The 19,124-nt window shown below is 29.3% G+C and overlaps 1 protein-coding gene across 1 annotated transcript in view; it reads left to right on the top strand.

Annotated features, from left to right (window-relative positions):
* The window catches only part of LOC145268940 (protein LZIC-like), a 264,815-nt gene that overhangs the window by 187,404 nt on the left and 58,287 nt on the right, over positions 1-19,124 (top strand). The window contains exon 2 of the mRNA XM_080124590.1: positions 2,403-2,538. Coding sequence (XP_079980716.1) covers positions 2,403-2,538 — 136 coding nt within the window. The remainder of the gene's footprint in view (positions 1-2,402; positions 2,539-19,124) is intronic.

Below are 19,124 nucleotides of genomic sequence, written 5' to 3'. Positions count from 1 at the left end.
ATTTTTGTCGGGGTTTACTCCTTTAGCCTTTGCTTTTACCAAGGCATCCACAAGGCAGTGGAGTTATTTGCCCATAGCTGGGGAATTCTTCATGGTACACAAATGCCGGGTGAATGTAATTAAAGAAAACTTTTCTTCCACCTTCCCTTGCTTGTTGTTGTTATTTTTGTTGCTGCTGCTGATCCTGTTGGTGTTATTTACTTACATAAACTAGATTTAAAAGGCAAACTTCCTTAATTTATAAAAAGATTCTTATTGGACCGCAAATTTAGGATCCGCATTGGATCCACTTACTCGGATTCCACAAACCAAGAAGGAAGTCCCCCAAGGTAGCATACTATCCATGACACTATTTAATATTAAAAGGAACAGCATAGTGGAATGTTTGGACCCTGGCATTGAGGGATCTTTATATGTAGATGACCTCCTGGTGTATTGCAGATTAAAGTATATGCACACCATTGAGTGTTAAGGAATAGAGAGAATGGATAGAGAGAGGAAGAGGTGAGTTATAGTGTAGACACGTTGACCGGAAGTTAAGATCAGCTGATTTGATTGCGTGTGAGTCATGTGATCAGATTAGCTGAATCGTTGAGATTTGATTTGGACTCAGAAGACAACGGGCGCCTTCCCGTTGTCTCCTCCTCTTCACTGGGGGTGGGGGAGGATGCTGACGTGTGTAGAAGAAGAACCCACACAGGCCGATTTCACTTTCCACCTTCTGCAGGACATCTGGGAAAAGTGAAATAAACGATAGAACAAATTCCTTGTCTTGGAGTGATTGAATCTTCATCCAAAAACAGGTATCAAGTCTCCCTCCAGGACGAGAAATTCCAGATGATCCAACATCAAAGAAGCAGAGGTAGGTTCTGAAAATACATGTCACTCACACACGACTCCCTTTATGATACAACATAAATATATAATATAACACGTCATCTCTTCTAATCCATTATTAGAGATGATGCAACACTTTATTATTAGAGACAATACAACAAACACTCAACCCTTTATTATAGAGCAACAACGTAACATGAGCACAAACGCCAACAATGCTTAAATAAATTAGGCAAATGGGCAATGGAAAATCAAAAACCAAATGCGTTCATTTCTGTCACAAGAGAAAACTTCACAATGACCCTACACTCAGAAGAACAATTATCCCGACTATAGAAGAACACAAATTTCTGGGACTAATATTTGATAAAAAACTGACATTCATTTCTCACCTGAAAAACCTAAGAAATAGTTGCAATAAAAGACTGCAACTACACAGTGGGGTGGAGGTGTGGCGATCAATTAATTTATATAGAACTTTAATTGGATCAAAATTAGACTACGGCAGTTTCATATAACAATCAACTAGAAAATTCTACCTAAAATCTTTAGATCCAATCAGCCATGGAGGCCTGAGATTAGCACTTGGTGCTTTTAGAACGTCCCCAGTCAAGTCTTCATGCAGAGGCTAATGAAATTCCTGCAAATTAAAGAGTCACAAACTGAATGCCCAATACTACACTAAATTAAAAGCACACCGAAGAAATCAGCATACAAAGCTATATTCAATCCAAAATATAAGGAGTCATTCAAAGCAAAAAGAAAAGCCATAAAGCCCTTTAGTCTTAGAATGGAAAAAATTCTACAGAAATCAAAAATAGCTGTAGAAAATATCCAAGAACACATACTGACTGAAACCTCTCTTTGGATTCTCAAAAAACCCTAAAGTAATACTTAATTTAAATGAGCAAAACAAAAACTTATCCTTATACCTACCAAGAGAAAACCTGTGATATCCTCCTGAAATACTTTTCAAAAAGCTATTCAAGCACTTAGATTAGAATTTTTATTTAATGTTTTTTGTTTCTCTTCTCTCCCTCTCTCTTCAGATTATTAACTTCTATGGCTTCACGGGGGCAGCAAGAAACTTCTCTCCTGAAACAAAATATGCAATCCCAACTTGAACGTTTAATGCAGCAGCTAACAGACTTGGAAGAGTGCAAGAAAGTTTTCATTGTTTTTTATACTTTCATTTTTTGGCTTTATTTTATTTTTATACTTTTTATTTTTATATATAAAAAACATATACAAGATTAATTTATTTTAGTTCAAGAAAATATAAAATTAAATTGATTCCACTTTTTAGTTTTCATTCAGAAAAAAAATTGTCATTAAAATTTTTTTTAATGATATGGATGATATTAAAAGAAAATTTAAACTGTATTTTTTATATCTATTGTTTTCCTTTTTTGATTTAAACTTTAAGCATAAAATATGATAAAATGTTTATTCTATTGTAAGAAGAATGTCTGCTTCATTGCTATTAATGTATAGTTTTTGTTTCAAATTATTTTTTTATTTTGTTTTTTCTAGAAAATTGGGTTTTGTAATTTTTATATTTTTAGGAATGAAATGGAACCTGAAGAATATGAAGAGGCGAAAAATGAAACCATAGAACAATTAAAAGAATTCAAAGAATCTTTGGAAAAAATGCTGGAAGGAAATTTAAGTTTAGTAGATGAACTAAACAGCATGCAAATTGTAAATATTCCATTTTTACTTAAAAAATATTTTTCTCTCTTGAATTTACATATATATCATTGTTTTATGTATGTACTTCTATATAATAAAGTGAAGCTAGTCTATTTTTTCATCAATAACTTTGAATGTGACAAATCGATATTTCCTTCTGACAAATTAATTTTTCTGTGTTTGTTCTTTACAACAGATAATGTATTGTGATTCAGTTTCTTTGAAAATATAATTTCTCCTGTTCAAAATAGTTTTCCAAAGGAAGCCGTTTTTATCAGCAGCAAATGTAAATAACACATCGCCTCCAGATTTGGTCTGAGTAGCAAATGAATCTACTAATAATAATACATTATTCTATTTATTATTATTAAATTTCAGTTAAATACCGTGCTAGAAAACTACTTACGCCTGTCAGTATCCTATACCTCTATAAGGCCACCATTCGCCCATGTATGGAGTACTGTTGTCACATCTGGGCTGGTGCATCTGCTGCTTGTCTCTCGCTCCTGGACAGGGTTCAAAAGAGAGTCGCCAACCTGATAGGTCCTGAACTGTCATCTAGGCTTCAGCCTCTGTCCCATCGATGAGATGTTGCATCCCTCTGCCTGTTCTACAAATACTTTAATGGTGAATGCTCTGACGAACTGCAAACACTTGTACCTCCCCGACATAACTACCCCCGACAAACCCGACAAGCTACTCTCATCCCTTTACAGTAGAGATCCCTAGGTGCAAGAAAGCCTTTTACTCCAATAGTTTCTTCCCCAGAACTGCGGGTCTTTGGAACTCCCTTCCGGGATTCTGCTTTCCCAACTGCACTGATATGCAGAAGTTCAAGTGTAATGTTAACAAACATCTTTCTACTCATCTCCCTTCATAATGACCCTGCTAATTAAGTCTCTGATAGTAGCCCCCTGCTTCAAAGTGGCACTGTGCCTTGTTTGGGGTGAAAATTGAATAAAAAAAATAGAAATAAAAAAAGTATATATATTTCTGGAAACAAATTAGGGAATCTCTGGAAACTTTAAATTTTCTCTGTCACATAAGCTGATTAAATGTTCTTTAAATTTTCTCTGTCACATAAGATTGATTAAATGTTCCATAACTGATGCTTAAACCAAATTATTTTCCATTGTTAAATAATGTCATATTGTTTTTATATATGTAGTCTGGCATGGTAAGAAACTCTCCTTGACCATATGTCTAATAGCAAACCAAATAAGCAATGCATCAATTCCTCCACTACCACTTAATTAGAATTTTATCATGGAAGTGATTATATTTGAAAAATGTTGGTGACTCTTTTTCTTGGATTAAAGTGTAGTCCTATCCTTGGTCAGTGAAGGAGAAATTCTTTTAGATTGAGGCCATTTTTATATTTTCCTAATCTAGAGTGCCCTGTTTTAGAGCTGGATTTTTTCCACATTAAAAACTGATGTTCTACCTGTCCTAGTAGGGAGACAAAGATTATTTCTTCTGTTGGACAAATGTGTTAATTTCTTCATGTTAGGTGATTTTATGTATTTTCTCTGACTCTTCAGACAATCTTTATCTCTGTAACAGTATAGACAATACTGAATACTTTCATTCTGTTTTGCTTTATAACAGTTCATTTAATAATAAAGAATATTTCAAAACATGCATTAAAAATAGGCTTATAAAATTTTTACTTCTGAAACTTTATTTAAATGTCATTTGAAATCAGTAAACTCATATATTAAGTTCTATTTTATCATAAAAGGAAATACTGAGCTTTCCTTTTGCAAAATGGATAAAATTTGTATTGATGAGATTTTTCTAAAGAAGTTTTAAATAAATTATAAATTTAAAAATTTTTTATGTAATTTATGCACAACTCTATTTTTATGTAATTTATGCACAACTCTATTTAGATAATGCAAGGTATAATGTGTTTATGCTTATATATTTCTATGTAAATGATTAACACCTAAACTAATTAATAGATCATTATGAAGTTTAGAGTACATCTACTAGCTTAATTTAGTTTTATGCATAGGGAGAAAAGAGCAGCTTAAAGCCATGGGGAAAATCCAAATGCCTTTGATTTTTATGAATTTCTAAAAATGACATTAATATATTCACAAAATCTGTTTCATTAGGGTATTGATAAGAATTTTATGGACATACTATGGGCATAATCTCCCATTTTAAAATTAAAATATTTCAGATTTGCATTAAATTTGATACATAGTTATTAATGAAGCAAGATGCTCTTAATTTTTTCTTTTTAAGGACCCTTAAGTGTAAACTTTTTCTACAACCAAAATTATGTAATTAGCAAAATTGCAATATGGTTTTAATGGTTTCTGTAGTATTCTTTTTTTTTTTTTTTTTGTGCATGTATAATATATATAATGAAAAATTAGTTTAAGGAATTAAATTCCTTAATTAAGGAATAAGCAAGGCAACCTACTAGTAGAAATAAGGATACAAACGCGTCATTAAAGTTGATATGGCTGGTAATTTTACCATATTCATTTGGTATTTTGGTTTATGTGGCAATTTGAATTTGTTCAAGTATACTCTGAATTTTTTCCAGAAAGATATGTAAAATTTCTTTTGCTCCAAAATTGGCATTAAATCACAGTATGATAATAGATTTGAGTTTGATGTAAATCACAGTATGATATAGATTTGAGTTTGATGTAAATCACAGTATGATAATAGATTTGAGTTTGATGTAAATCACAGTATGATATAGATTTGAGTTTGATGTAAATCACAGTATGATATAGATTTGAGTTTGATGTAAATCACAGTATGATAATAGATTTGAGTTTGATGTAAATCACAGTATGATATAGATTTGAGTTTGATGTAAATCACAGTATGATAATAGATTTGAGTTTGATGTAAATCACAGTATGATATAGATTTGAGTTTGATGTAAATCACAGTATGATAATAGATTTGAGTTTGATGTAAATCACAGTATGATAATAGATTTGAGTTTGATGTAAATCACAGTATGATAATAGATTTGAGTTTGATGTAAATCACAGTATGATATAGATTTGAGTTTGATGTAAATCACAGTATGATAATAGATTTGAGTTTGATGTAAATCACAGTATGATATAGATTTGAGTTTGATGTAAATCACAGTATGATAATAGATTTGAGTTTGATGTAAATCACAGTATGATATAGATTTGAGTTTGATGTAAATCACAGTATGATAATAGATTTGAGTTTGATGTAAATCACAGTATGATAATAGATTTGAGTTTGATGTAAATCACAGTATGATAATAGATTTGAGTTTGATGTAAATCACAGTATGATAATAGATTTGAGTTTGATGTAAATCACAGTATGATATAGATTTGAGTTTGATGTAAATCACAGTATGATAATAGATTTGAGTTTGATGTAAATCACAGTATGATATAGATTTGAGTTTGATGTAAATCACAGTATGATAATAGATTTGAGTTTGATGTAAATCACAGTATGATATAGATTTGAGTTTGATGTAAATCACAGTATGATAATAGATTTGAGTTTGATGTAAATCACAGTATGATAATAGATTTGAGTTTGATGTAAATCACAGTATGATAATAGATTTGAGTTTGATGTAAATCACAGTATGATAATAGATTTGAGTTTGATGTAAATCACAGTATGATAATAGATTTGAGTTTGATGTAAATCACAGTATGATATAGATTTGAGTTTGATGTAAATCACAGTATGATAATAGATTTGAGTTTGATGTAAATCACAGTATGATAATAGATTTGAGTTTGATGTAAATCACAGTATGATAATAGATTTGAGTTTGATGTAAATCACAGTATGATAATAGATTTGAGTTTGATGTAAATCACAGTATGATATAGATTTGAGTTTGATGTAAATCACAGTATGATAATAGATTTGAGTTTGATGTAAATCACAGTATGATAATAGATTTGAGTTTGATGTAAATCACAGTATGATAATAGATTTGAGTTTGATGTAAATCACAGTATGATAATAGATTTGAGTTTGATGTAAATCACAGTATGATATAGATTTGAGTTTGATGTAAATCACAGTATGATAATAGATTTGAGTTTGATGTAAATCACAGTATGATATAGATTTGAGTTTGATGTAAATCACAGTATGATAATAGATTTGAGTTTGATGTAAATCACAGTATGATAATAGATTTGAGTTTGATGTAAATCACAGTATGATAATAGATTTGAGTTTGATGTAAATCACAGTATGATAATAGATTTGAGTTTGATGTAAATCACAGTATGATAATAGATTTGAGTTTGATGTAAATCACAGTATGATAATAGATTTGAGTTTGATGTAAATCACAGTATGATAATAGATTTGAGTTTGATGTAAATCACAGTATGATATAGATTTGAGTTTGATGTAAATCACAGTATGATAATAGATTTGAGTTTGATGTAAATCACAGTATGATAATAGATTTGAGTTTGATGTAAATCACAGTATGATATAGATTTGAGTTTGATGTAAATCACAGTATGATAATAGATTTGAGTTTGATGTAAATCACAGTATGATAATAGATTTGAGTTTGATGTAAATCACAGTATGATAATAGATTTGAGTTTGATGTAAATCACAGTATGATATAGATTTGAGTTTGATGTAAATCACAGTATGATAATAGATTTGAGTTTGATGTAAATCACAGTATGATAATAGATTTGAGTTTGATGTAAATCACAGTATGATATAGATTTGAGTTTGATGTAAATCACAGTATGATATAGATTTGAGTTTGATGTAAATCACAGTATGATAATAGATTTGAGTTTGATGTAAATCACAGTATGATAATAGATTTGAGTTTGATGTAAATCACAGTATGATATAGATTTGAGTTTGATGTAAATCACAGTATGATATAGATTTGAGTTTGATGTAAATCACAGTATGATAATAGATTTGAGTTTGATGTAAATCACAGTATGATAATAGATTTGAGTTTGATGTAAATCACAGTATGATATAGATTTGAGTTTGATGTAAATCACAGTATGATATAGATTTGAGTTTGATGTAAATCACAGTATGATAATAGATTTGAGTTTGATGTAAATCACAGTATGATAATAGATTTGAGTTTGATGTAAATCACAGTATGATATAGATTTGAGTTTGATGTAAATCACAGTATGATATAGATTTGAGTTTGATGTAAATCACAGTATGATAATAGATTTGAGTTTGATGTAAATCACAGTATGATAATAGATTTGAGTTTGATGTAAATCACAGTATGATATAGATTTGAGTTTGATGTAAATCACAGTATGATAATAGATTTGAGTTTGATGTAAATCACAGTATGATAATAGATTTGAGTTTGATGTAGGATTGTCCTTCCAGATAGAGCAATATTGATAATAATATATGGTAGTGCTGGGACGATTACTAAATTTTTTCCGATTCCAGGAAAATGTTGATTAACGAGTCTGATACCAAGTACGATTCCGATTCTCGTGGAATTGTTGTTTTGAAATATACCATTATATAATCAAAAGTTTTTGTGTAGCGAAAAAATTTGATATAGCGAAAAAGTGGAAATTAAGGGAATTTCGAAAACAATTTCATTTTTTTCGTAAAATTTCTTTCATTGAAGATAAAAGTCAAAACAAATATTTTAACCATGAATTAAACATGCACCATGAAATTAATGACAATCAATTTCAGGAGTTATTTTATATATTAAAAAATATAAAGAAAAAGGGTGGATGTACACAAATGCTACCCCTGTAGCGAAATATGCATCAACTCCGATGTATGTTGTTCAACTGAGGGAGAAGTTATTATTTTTACAAGGAAAGAATTTTTGCGTGTGTGACCTAGTTTTTTTTTTTCATTTTTTTTGGCTTGAAATTTGCACATGATTTTTGCTATGATTTTATGTGCTTTTTTTTTGTTTTTGTTGGTTTTTTTTTGGGTGGGGATGAATATTTTTTCTTTTTTGCAGGAGTTTATATAATTATTAACAGGAAAATTGGTGAAAGTGGAATCCGCGCTATTTTTAAATATTATTTTCAACTTTAATTATGTTCACGGGACTGTAAACCATTCACAAAATTATGTGGATCCACTTACTGGTGTTTGCACCAACAATATTGAAGCCTACTTGTCTTGTATTGAAAGAAGACTGAAATACATATCAGGATCAGTAAGAGAAATGAAATAGTCTCATGTCAATGAGGCCATGTGTAGAGAGGCTTATAACATGAAAAGTGAAAAAATATTTTTTGACTTTCACCAATTTTTTTGTTAATAATTACATAAACTCCGGCAAAAAAAAATATCCATCCCAAAAAAAAACAAAACAGATAAAATCATAATAACAAAAATCGGTGAAGCTTAGATAAGTAGGTCCAGTAGATGATCCTCATTCTGACATTCGGAAAATTTAGGTTAACAACCGGTGAAGCTACCAAAAAGGGTGAAGCTGGGATAAGTAGGTCCTTCAGACAAGCCTCGTTCTGACATTCGGAAAATTTAGGTGAAGCTACCAAAAACTAACCCTTTTGAATGAAGATGGATATAAACAATATTTTAAAAATTAATTTCTTAATTTTATTTAAAAACAAAATGTAAACATAAAAAATATTTTAGAAAATAATTTCTTAATTATAAATAAAAATTGATTGTAAAGAATTGTTTTTTTTTAAATATTTTTGAAAAATATTGCAAAGTGTTTACATAGCTGGTTCTTTGGGATAATAGGGGCGCCTGAAACCTCCCTTCCAAGATGAAAAAAGTTTTAGTGTTTTTACTATTTAAAAGTGCTTTTTTTTTAAGTTTGAAACACAAGTAGTGGCTAGTTAATTCAGAACAAGTGCGCATGGCGGAAATTCTTCAGGGTATTGTATGGTGGTCGAAATACGATTTTCAACCGCCATATTACTTTCTATTTACTTGCCTCGCCACAAGGGCAGAGTTAGACACAAGGTCGGTTTTTGATGTAGAGAAGCATTTATTACTAAAAAACGAAATGGTGAAAGTTAAGCTAAAAGTAAAAAAAAAAAATTTTTTAATTCAAAGAATTAAAGAAAGAAAAAGAATTCAAAGAAATTTCGAAACTCATTAAGATAAATAAAGGTTACCTTAAAAATAGTTAATAAAATTCTTGTACATCGTATTAAATATGTTATGAAAAATTCTATGACGTTTTTATCATAAATTTTCAAACAAACAGTTCAACTTAAAAATATAAGAGAATCGTAATGAAAGAATCGTAAGTTCAAGGTATTTTTTAATGATGCGATTCCGATTCTCCCCAAAATACACGATTCTTACGATTAATGATTCCGATTCCAATTAATCGTCCCACCACTAGTATATAGTACAGCTTAAAAACATGGTACATTTTAGGTAATAATTTATTTCACGGGATTCTTCATTGATTTATATTACTAAAATGAATATAAAAAATAATCCATGGTTTTTTTGAGGTTATGATATATTATTTCTATTTTTGACATTTTCTTTACTTCTCTTGCACAAATATATGTGAAAATGCTAAAAATCTATTTAAAGAAAGTGTAGGGTAGCACACATTTAAATCACACTGTAGTCTCCATACATTATAGACTAAAGATACGTATAAGAAAAAAAAATGTCTAAGAAAGAAATTACATAAATAGTTATACAATAGTCATTTAAAAATTCTACTTTTCATTACTTTTTTTTAAACTTCAATAATTTTAAACTAGTTTGAACTAATGAAGCCATTTTTTATTTCTAATTACAAAAAAATCGCATAGGATTAGCAAATCTCTCGACGGTGGCAATCTTTCTAGGGCAATTGCTCTTGACATATCTAAAGCCTTTGATAGGGTATGGCATAAAGGTTTACTTCATAAGATCACTAGCTATGGTATAGCTGGAAAAGTCTTCTCAATTATTAAATCATTTCTTTCTGATAGGTTCATAAGAGTAGTAGTTGAGGGGCAAAAATCAGAAGCTCACAGTATTAATGCCGGTGTCCCTCAGGGATCCATCCTGGGCCCAACTCTTTTCCTGATCTACATTAATGATCTTCCAAATCATATCCTTACATCATTTGTAGACATTTATGCTGACGACACTACCATTTATGGTAGCACATCTAAGACAGTAAACGACCAAGTTCTCTCCAATTCTCTCTCCTCTGATCTTGAGCACGTAGTACAATGGGGAAAGGAGTGGCTGGTTACTTTTAATGCATCTAAAACCAAGTTTCTCTCTTTACATCATCAACATTCTAATTCACATTTGTCATCAATTGAAATGAATGGCTCTCGTCTTCAGGAGGCCTCAAGTTTTGACAAGCTTCTGGGCTTGACCATTACTCCTGATCTTAAATGGAACACGTATATCAAATCTGTTGCCAAGGCCGCTGGAAAAATGGTGGGATCTTTCTATCGATCCAGTAGATATCTCACTGCTGATGCTATTCTCTACCTATATAAGAGCCAGGTACGTCCAAGGATGGAATACTGTTGCCACATCTGGGCAGGAGCTGCTAGAAAGGACTTGTCCTGCCTTGATAGAGTTCAAAATAGACTTCGTAGCCTCGTAGGAGATTTCCTTTTCTCCTCCTTGCAACCTCTATCTCACAGAAGAGATGTTGCGAGTTTGTCTCTGATGTATCGTTATTTTCATGGAAAGTGTTCAACTGAGCTTCAATCTATGGTCCCCCCTCGCCAAACTTTCACAAGAAACACTCGTCTAGCTGTAAACACTATCAATAATTTCCCCCACTCTTTATCTATGCCTAAACCTAAACGTAGATTCCATGAACAAAGCTTCTTTCTTAGAACTGCACGCCTGTGGAATTGTCTTCCGTTTTCCTGCTTTCCGACTGACTACAATATGGTTGTGTTCAAGTCTAAAGTAAATAAGTTCTTGATGAGCCGTTCCATATAAGTTATTAAATTTACCAAATTTTCATTACTAATGATTACTATATTGTCCAATTTCTACTGTACACTCTTTAACCCTTATCCTTGAGTGGCCTCTGGGCCTTGATAATGTGGTGACACCTTTGTAAAAAAAAAAAAAAAAAAAAAAAAGAAGTTTGATAAATTGAGGCCCATATATACACATACTCATATCCCATATAGGAAATCTAAATCTCATACCATTTCAACCATAAGACATTTAAAAGTACTTTTTTAAAGTCACATTGGATTTCATCCTGTTACACCATCATTCACTTGTTGATCGATAGATCAACAAGTGAATGAACTGTTTGTGTCCATGACACTTTAACGTGAATCCATTTTAATAACAGGCTCTCCTCTACAGGTCTCTTCTCACCAGCAGGTAACAATGAAAAAACACAAAACAATGCATAACTGGACATCACTATTACCGAGTAGACTACTACCAACAATTATACCTTGTTGGAACTGAATGAAAAGTTATGTAAGAGCCATTGAGGAGGTCCAGAAGTTGGGACTGGATGAAAAACCTTATCTGCCAAAAGACCAAACTATAAGAGTTACGAGGATAGCAATAAAAAAAAAAAGTTACTCTTGCTTTCCAGAGATTTGTCCCATACAACACATCCTTCATCAAGCTGAACAGGACTCTATATTATTAGAAAAACAGTCCATAATTTTCCCAGTAATGTGATTGCCCCACCCTTTCTTCTTCTCTGAAACAAATGTGATGTTGCTAGTCTTAACCCTTTTTTTCTTACTTAGAAGTCACTACTCATCAAGGCCTGAAAGCCAGTCGAGTATAAGGGTTAATGAAAGTAAAGTGGTAGTGTAGTAATCATTAATAATTTAAATTCGATAGAATTTGCTTATAGGGGATGGCTCAACAAGAACTTGTTTACATTGGATTTTAATTAAATTTTAGCATGTTGTAGTCAAGCGGGAAGCAGGTCAGCAGAACAGTGTTCAGATAGAAAGTGGGGGAAATCAGATATAGTGATTGTAGTTAGTCGAGTGTTTTTTGTGAAAGTTTGGCAAGAGGGGGACCATAGATTGGAGTTCAATTGAGCATTTGCCATGAAAGTTATGATAGAGCAGACAAACTCGTAACATTTCTTCTGTGGGAGAAGGGTGCAGGGGAGAAAAAAGAGCATCACTTATTAGGTTTCAAAGCCAGTTTTGAACTCTATCAAACCGAATAGGATGCGCCGAGCAGCTCCTGCCCAGATGTGGCAACAGTACTCCATTTAGGGCGTACCTGGCTCTTATACAGATAGAGGATTGCATCAACAGTGAGATACCTACTGGAGCAGTGGAGTGATCCAACCATTTTTCCAGCGATCTTGGCAACATATTTAATATATGTGTTCCATTTCAGATCAGGAATGAAGATAAGTCCCAGAAGCTTGTAAACACATAGAGCTTCCCCAAGACGAGAGCCATTCTTTCAATTGGGGTGTGCTGGGGGTCAGAGCGATTATGATAAAAGGAGAGAAGCATGGTTTTGATGCATTAAAAGTAACCAGCCAGAGTATCAGAAAAATCTTGGTCATTGCTGGCCTTTGAAGTGCTGCCATAGATTTTGGTGTCGTCTGCATAAATGTCTACAAATGATCTAAAAATGTGATTTGGAAGATCATTGATGAAAATCAAGAAGAGATTTAGGCCCAGGATGGAACCAGCATTAATAAAATGAGTTTCTGATTTCTGGCCATCAACGACTACTCATATAAGCCTATCAGAGAGAAAGGATTTAATAATTGAGAGAGTATTTCCAGCTGGCAATCTTGTGAAGTAGACTTTTATGCCATCTATTATATAAATCTCATCTGTCTGTTTAAATGTATGTATGTATGTATGTATATATGTATGTATGTTTGTATGCCTGCCTAAAACATTTGACAGGCGATGGATTTTCACGAGATCAGTATCATTTTGAAGCTCGACCCGTCAGACGACAAATATAAAAAATTTAATGCCGAAAGTTGACAATTTAAAAAAAAAAACGTAGTTGAAAATGCTCAATTTTCATCTAATATTGATAAATATAAGAAAGTTTTATGGCTGCTTGGGTGTAATTTAGAGCTAAATATGTGTTTATCTTATGATTTTATATTTCAAAAATAATGATACTTAGCCAAAATAATGATACTTAACAAAAATGATGGCACTTGACAAAAATAATGACACTTAACAACAATAATGATACTTAACAAAAATAATGATACACAAAAAAAAATGATACTCAACAAAAATAATGATACTCAACAAAAATAATGATACTTAACAAAAATAATGATACTTAACAAAAATAATGATACTTAACAAAAATAATGATACTCAACAAAAATAATGATACTTAATAAAAATAATTACACTTTACAAAAATAATGACACTTAACAAAAATAATGATACTCAACAAAAATAATGATACTCAACAAAAATAATGATACTCAACGAAAATAATGATACTTAACAAAAATAATGACACTTGACAAAAATAATGACACTTAACAAAAATATTAATACTTAACAAAAATAATGATACTTAACAAAAATAATGATACTCAACAAAAATAATGATACTTAACAAAAATAATGATACTTAGCAAAAATAATGATACTTAACAAAAATAATACTCAACAAAAATAATGAAACTTAACAAAAATAATTATACTCAACAAAAATAATGATACTTAACAAAAATAATGATACTTTACAAAAATAATGATACTTAAAAATAATGATACTCAACAAAAATAATGATACTTAACAAAAATAATGACACTTAACAAAAATAATGATACTTAAAAATAATGATACTTAGCAAAAATAATGATACTTAAAAATAATGATACTTAAAAATAATGATACTTAAAAATAATGATACTTAGCAAAAATAATGATACTTAACAAAAATAATACTCAACAAAAATAATGAAACTTAACAAAAATAATGATACTCAACAAAAATAATGATACTTAACAAAAATAATGATACTTTACAAAAATAATGATACTTAAAAATAATGATACTCAACAAAAATAATGATACTTAATAAAAATAATGATACTTAACAAAAATAATGATACTTAATAAAAATAATGATACTTAATAAAAATAATGATACTTAACAAAAATAATGACACTTAACAAAAATAATGATACTTAACAAAAATAATGATACTCAACAAAAATAATGATACTCAACAAAAATAATGATACTCAACAAAAATAATGATACTTAACAAAAATAATGATACTTAACAAAAATAATGATACTTAGCCAAAATAATGATACTTAACAAAAATAATGGCACTTGACAAAAATAATGACACTTAACAACAATAATGATACTTAACAAAAATAATGATACTCAACAAAAATAATGATACTCAACAAAAATAATGATACTTAACAAAAATAATGATACTTTACAAAAATAATGATACTTAACAAAAATAATGACACTTAACAAAAATAATGACACTTAACAAAAATAATAATACTCAACAAAAATAATGATAACTCAACAAAAATAATGATACTCAACAAAAATAATGATACTTAACAAAAATAATGATACTTAACAAAAATAATGATACTTAGCAAAAATAATGATACTTAACAAAAATAATGGCACTTGACAAAAATAATGACACTTAACAACAATAATCATGCTTAACAAAAATAATGATACTCAACAAAAATAATGATACTCAACAAAAATAATGATACTTTACAAAAATAATGATGCTCAACAAAAATAATGATACTCAACAAAAATAATGATACTCAACAAAAATAATGATACTTTACAAAAATAATGATGCTCAACAAAAATAATGATACTTAACAAAAATAATGACACTTAACAAAAATAATGATACTTAAAAAAATAATGATGCTCAACAAAAATAATGACACTTAACAAAAATAATGACACTTAACAAAAATAATGATACTTTACAAAAATAATGATGCTCAACAAAAATAATGACACTTAACAAAAATAATGACACTTAACAAAAATAATGATACTTTACAAAAATAATGATGCTCAACAAAAATAATGACACTTAACAAAAATAATGATACTTAAAAATAATGATACTTAACAAAAATAATCGCACTTGACAAAAATAATGATACTTAGCAAAAAATTATGATACTCAACAAAAATAATGATACTCAACAAAAATAATGACACTTAACAAAAATAATGACACTTAACAAAAATAATGACACTTAACAAAAATAATGATACTCAACAAAAATAATGACACTTAACAAAAATAATGACACTCAACAAAAATAATGACACTTAACAAAAATAATGACACTTAACAAAAATAATGACACTTAACAAAAATAATGACACTTAACAAAAATAATGACACTTAACAAAAATAATGACACTTAACAAAAATAATGACACTTAACAAAAATAATGACACTCAACAAAAATAATGACACTTAACAAAAATAATGACACTTAACAAAAATAATGACACTTAACAAAAATAATGACACTTAACAAAAATAATGACACTCAACAAAAATAATGACACTTAACAAAAATAATGACACTCAACAAAAATAATGACACTTAACAAAAATAATGATACTCAACAAAAATAATGACACTTAACAAAAATAATGATACTCAACAAAAATAATGACACTTAACAAAAATAATGACACTTAACAAAAATAATGACACTTAACAAAAATAATGACACTTAACAAAAATAATGATACTCAACAAAAATAATGACACTTAACAAAAATAATGACACTTAACAAAAATAATGACACTTAACAAAAATAATGACACTTAACAAAAATAATGACACTTAACAAAAATAATGACACTCAACAAAAATAATGACACTTAACAAAAATAATGACACTCAACAAAAATAATGACACTTAACAAAAATAATGATACTCAACAAAAATAATGACACTTAACAAAAATAATGATACTCAACAAAAATAATGACACTTAACAAAAATAATGACACTTAACAAAAATAATGACACTTAACAAAAATAATGACACTTAACAAAAATAATGACACTTAACAAAAATAATGATACTCAACAAAAATAATGACACTTAACAAAAATAATGATACTCAACAAAAATAATGACACTTAACAAAAATAATGACACTTAACAAAAATAATGACACTTAACAAAAATAATGACACTTAACAAAAATAATGATACTTAAAAATAATGACACTTTATCTATTAAAAAATGATACTCAACAAAAATAATGATACTCAACAAAAATAATGATACTCAACAAAAATAATGATACTCAACAAAAATAATGACACTTAACAAAAATAATGACACTTAACAAAAATAATGATACTTAACAAAAATAATGATACTCAACAAAAATAATGACACTTAACAAAAATAATGATACTCAACAAAAATAATGACACTTAACAAAAATAATGATACTCAACAAAAATAATGACACTTTATCTATTAAAAAATGATACTCAACAAAAATAATGATACTCAACAAAAATAATGATACTCAACAAAAATAATGATACTCAACAAAAATAATGACACTTAACAAAAATAATGACACTTAACAAAAATAATGATACTTAACAAAAATAATGATACTCAACAAAAATAATGACACTTAACAAAAATAATGATACTCAACAAAAATAATGACACTCAACAAAAATAATGACACTCAACAAAAATAATGACACTTTATCTATTAAAGCAGAGATAGAATGACAGAAGTATGTTCATTCATTAACTTCAAATACATGAGAAATACCGTTTTTTTCCGTACAATGTGTTTTCATCAAACTTGATGATCCACATTCAACGTTATATTCATTAACTCAGGAACCCCCAATCCACCACCCAGTGGGCCCAGATCAATGATTTGTGGAAATAGAAAGTAAGATTAATGTTTGTGCTAGCAATTTGAATGTTTTGGCAGAATGATGAGGAATCTACTACATAAAAATATCAAAATTAAGAAAATATCCCTTTTCTAGTGTTTTAGGCTTCATAGCCCTTGACTGGTGTGCATTATACATGAATCACAATCTGGGAATTTAGTTTGTGGAAACTGCGAGCTATATTCGAAGATAGCTGCAAACATTTGTTTTGTGAAACTGCCACTTTCATCCATTTTCATATTCAGCTAAAATTGAAACAAATATTCATGTTATGGTAAAATTACTGACAAAAACAAAAACATATATATTGTTCGAAAATGAACCAAAAACATTCTTTTCATGTCATAGGCAGATCACATATTTTCACATCATGACTTCTATACTTTTCTTCAAACCAATGATCTTGAGAAAGTCGTGAAATCAAAATGAAACATTGATAAATATTTGAACACTTTTTGGTTTTCCATTTTTGAAGTGTGTGTGTGTGTGTATATATATATATATATATATATATATATATATATATATATATATATATATATATTAGGTGCCTTCAATAAGTTTCCAGCCTTTTTTCATATGGGCACGTTTATTGATAGTGCATACATGAAACTCTAGATATTTTATGAATTGTGCAAAAAAATCAACATAATTTTGGTAAAACAATCTGCGATTATTGCCTGGTTTTGAACAGAATTGTTGAAAATTTGACCAAATTTCTCAGAACAAAATTGGTTTATTATTTATTTTGTAAGCAAATGAGTTAATTTTTGAAGCCTGAAAATAGAGAAGAACTTAAAGTGATTTTTTCAGTTTTTATGAGGAAGGTACACTTTTGTTATACGATGTCTTACACTTTTGTTATACGATGTCTTACACTTTTGTTATACGATGTCTTACACTTTTGTTATACAATGTCTTACACTTTTGTTATACGATGTCCTACACTTTTGTTATACGATGTCTTACACTTTTGTTATATGATGTCTTACACTTTTGTTATACGATGTCTTACACTTTTGTTATACGATGTCTTACACTTTTGTTATACGATGTCTTACACTTTTGTTATACGATGTCTTACACTTTTGTTATACGATGTCCTACACTTTTGTTATACGATGTCTTACACTTTTGTTATACGATGTCTTACACTTTTGTTATACGATGTCTTACACTTTTTTTATACGATGTCCTACACTTTTGTTATACGATGTCTTACACTTTTGTTATACGATGTTTTACACTTTTGTTATACGATGTCTTACACTTTTGTTATACGATGTCTTACACTTTTGTTATACGATGTCTTACACTTTTGTTATACGATGTCTTACACTTTTGTTATACGATGTCTTACACTTTTGTTATACGATGTCTTACACTTTTGTTATACGATGTCCTACACTTTTGTTATATGATGTCTTACACTTTTGTTATACGATGTCCTACACTTTTGTTATACGATGTCCTACACTTTTGTTATAGGATTCCTACACTTTTGTTATACGATGTCTTACTATTTTGTTATGCGATGTCCTACACTTTTGTTATACGATGTCCTACACTTTTGTTATACGATGTCCTACACTTTTGTTATACGATGTCCTACACTTTTGTTATACGATGTCTTACACTTTTGTTATACGATGTCCTATACTTTTGTTATACGATGTCCTACACTTTT

The sequence above is a fragment of the Euprymna scolopes genome, chromosome 4 (assembly GCF_053919585.1).
Source record: "Euprymna scolopes isolate OS-2025 chromosome 4, ASM5391958v1, whole genome shotgun sequence".
Taxonomy (NCBI): domain Eukaryota; kingdom Metazoa; phylum Mollusca; class Cephalopoda; order Sepiida; family Sepiolidae; genus Euprymna; species Euprymna scolopes.
This window is presented reverse-complemented; position numbering and strand designations above follow the sequence as displayed.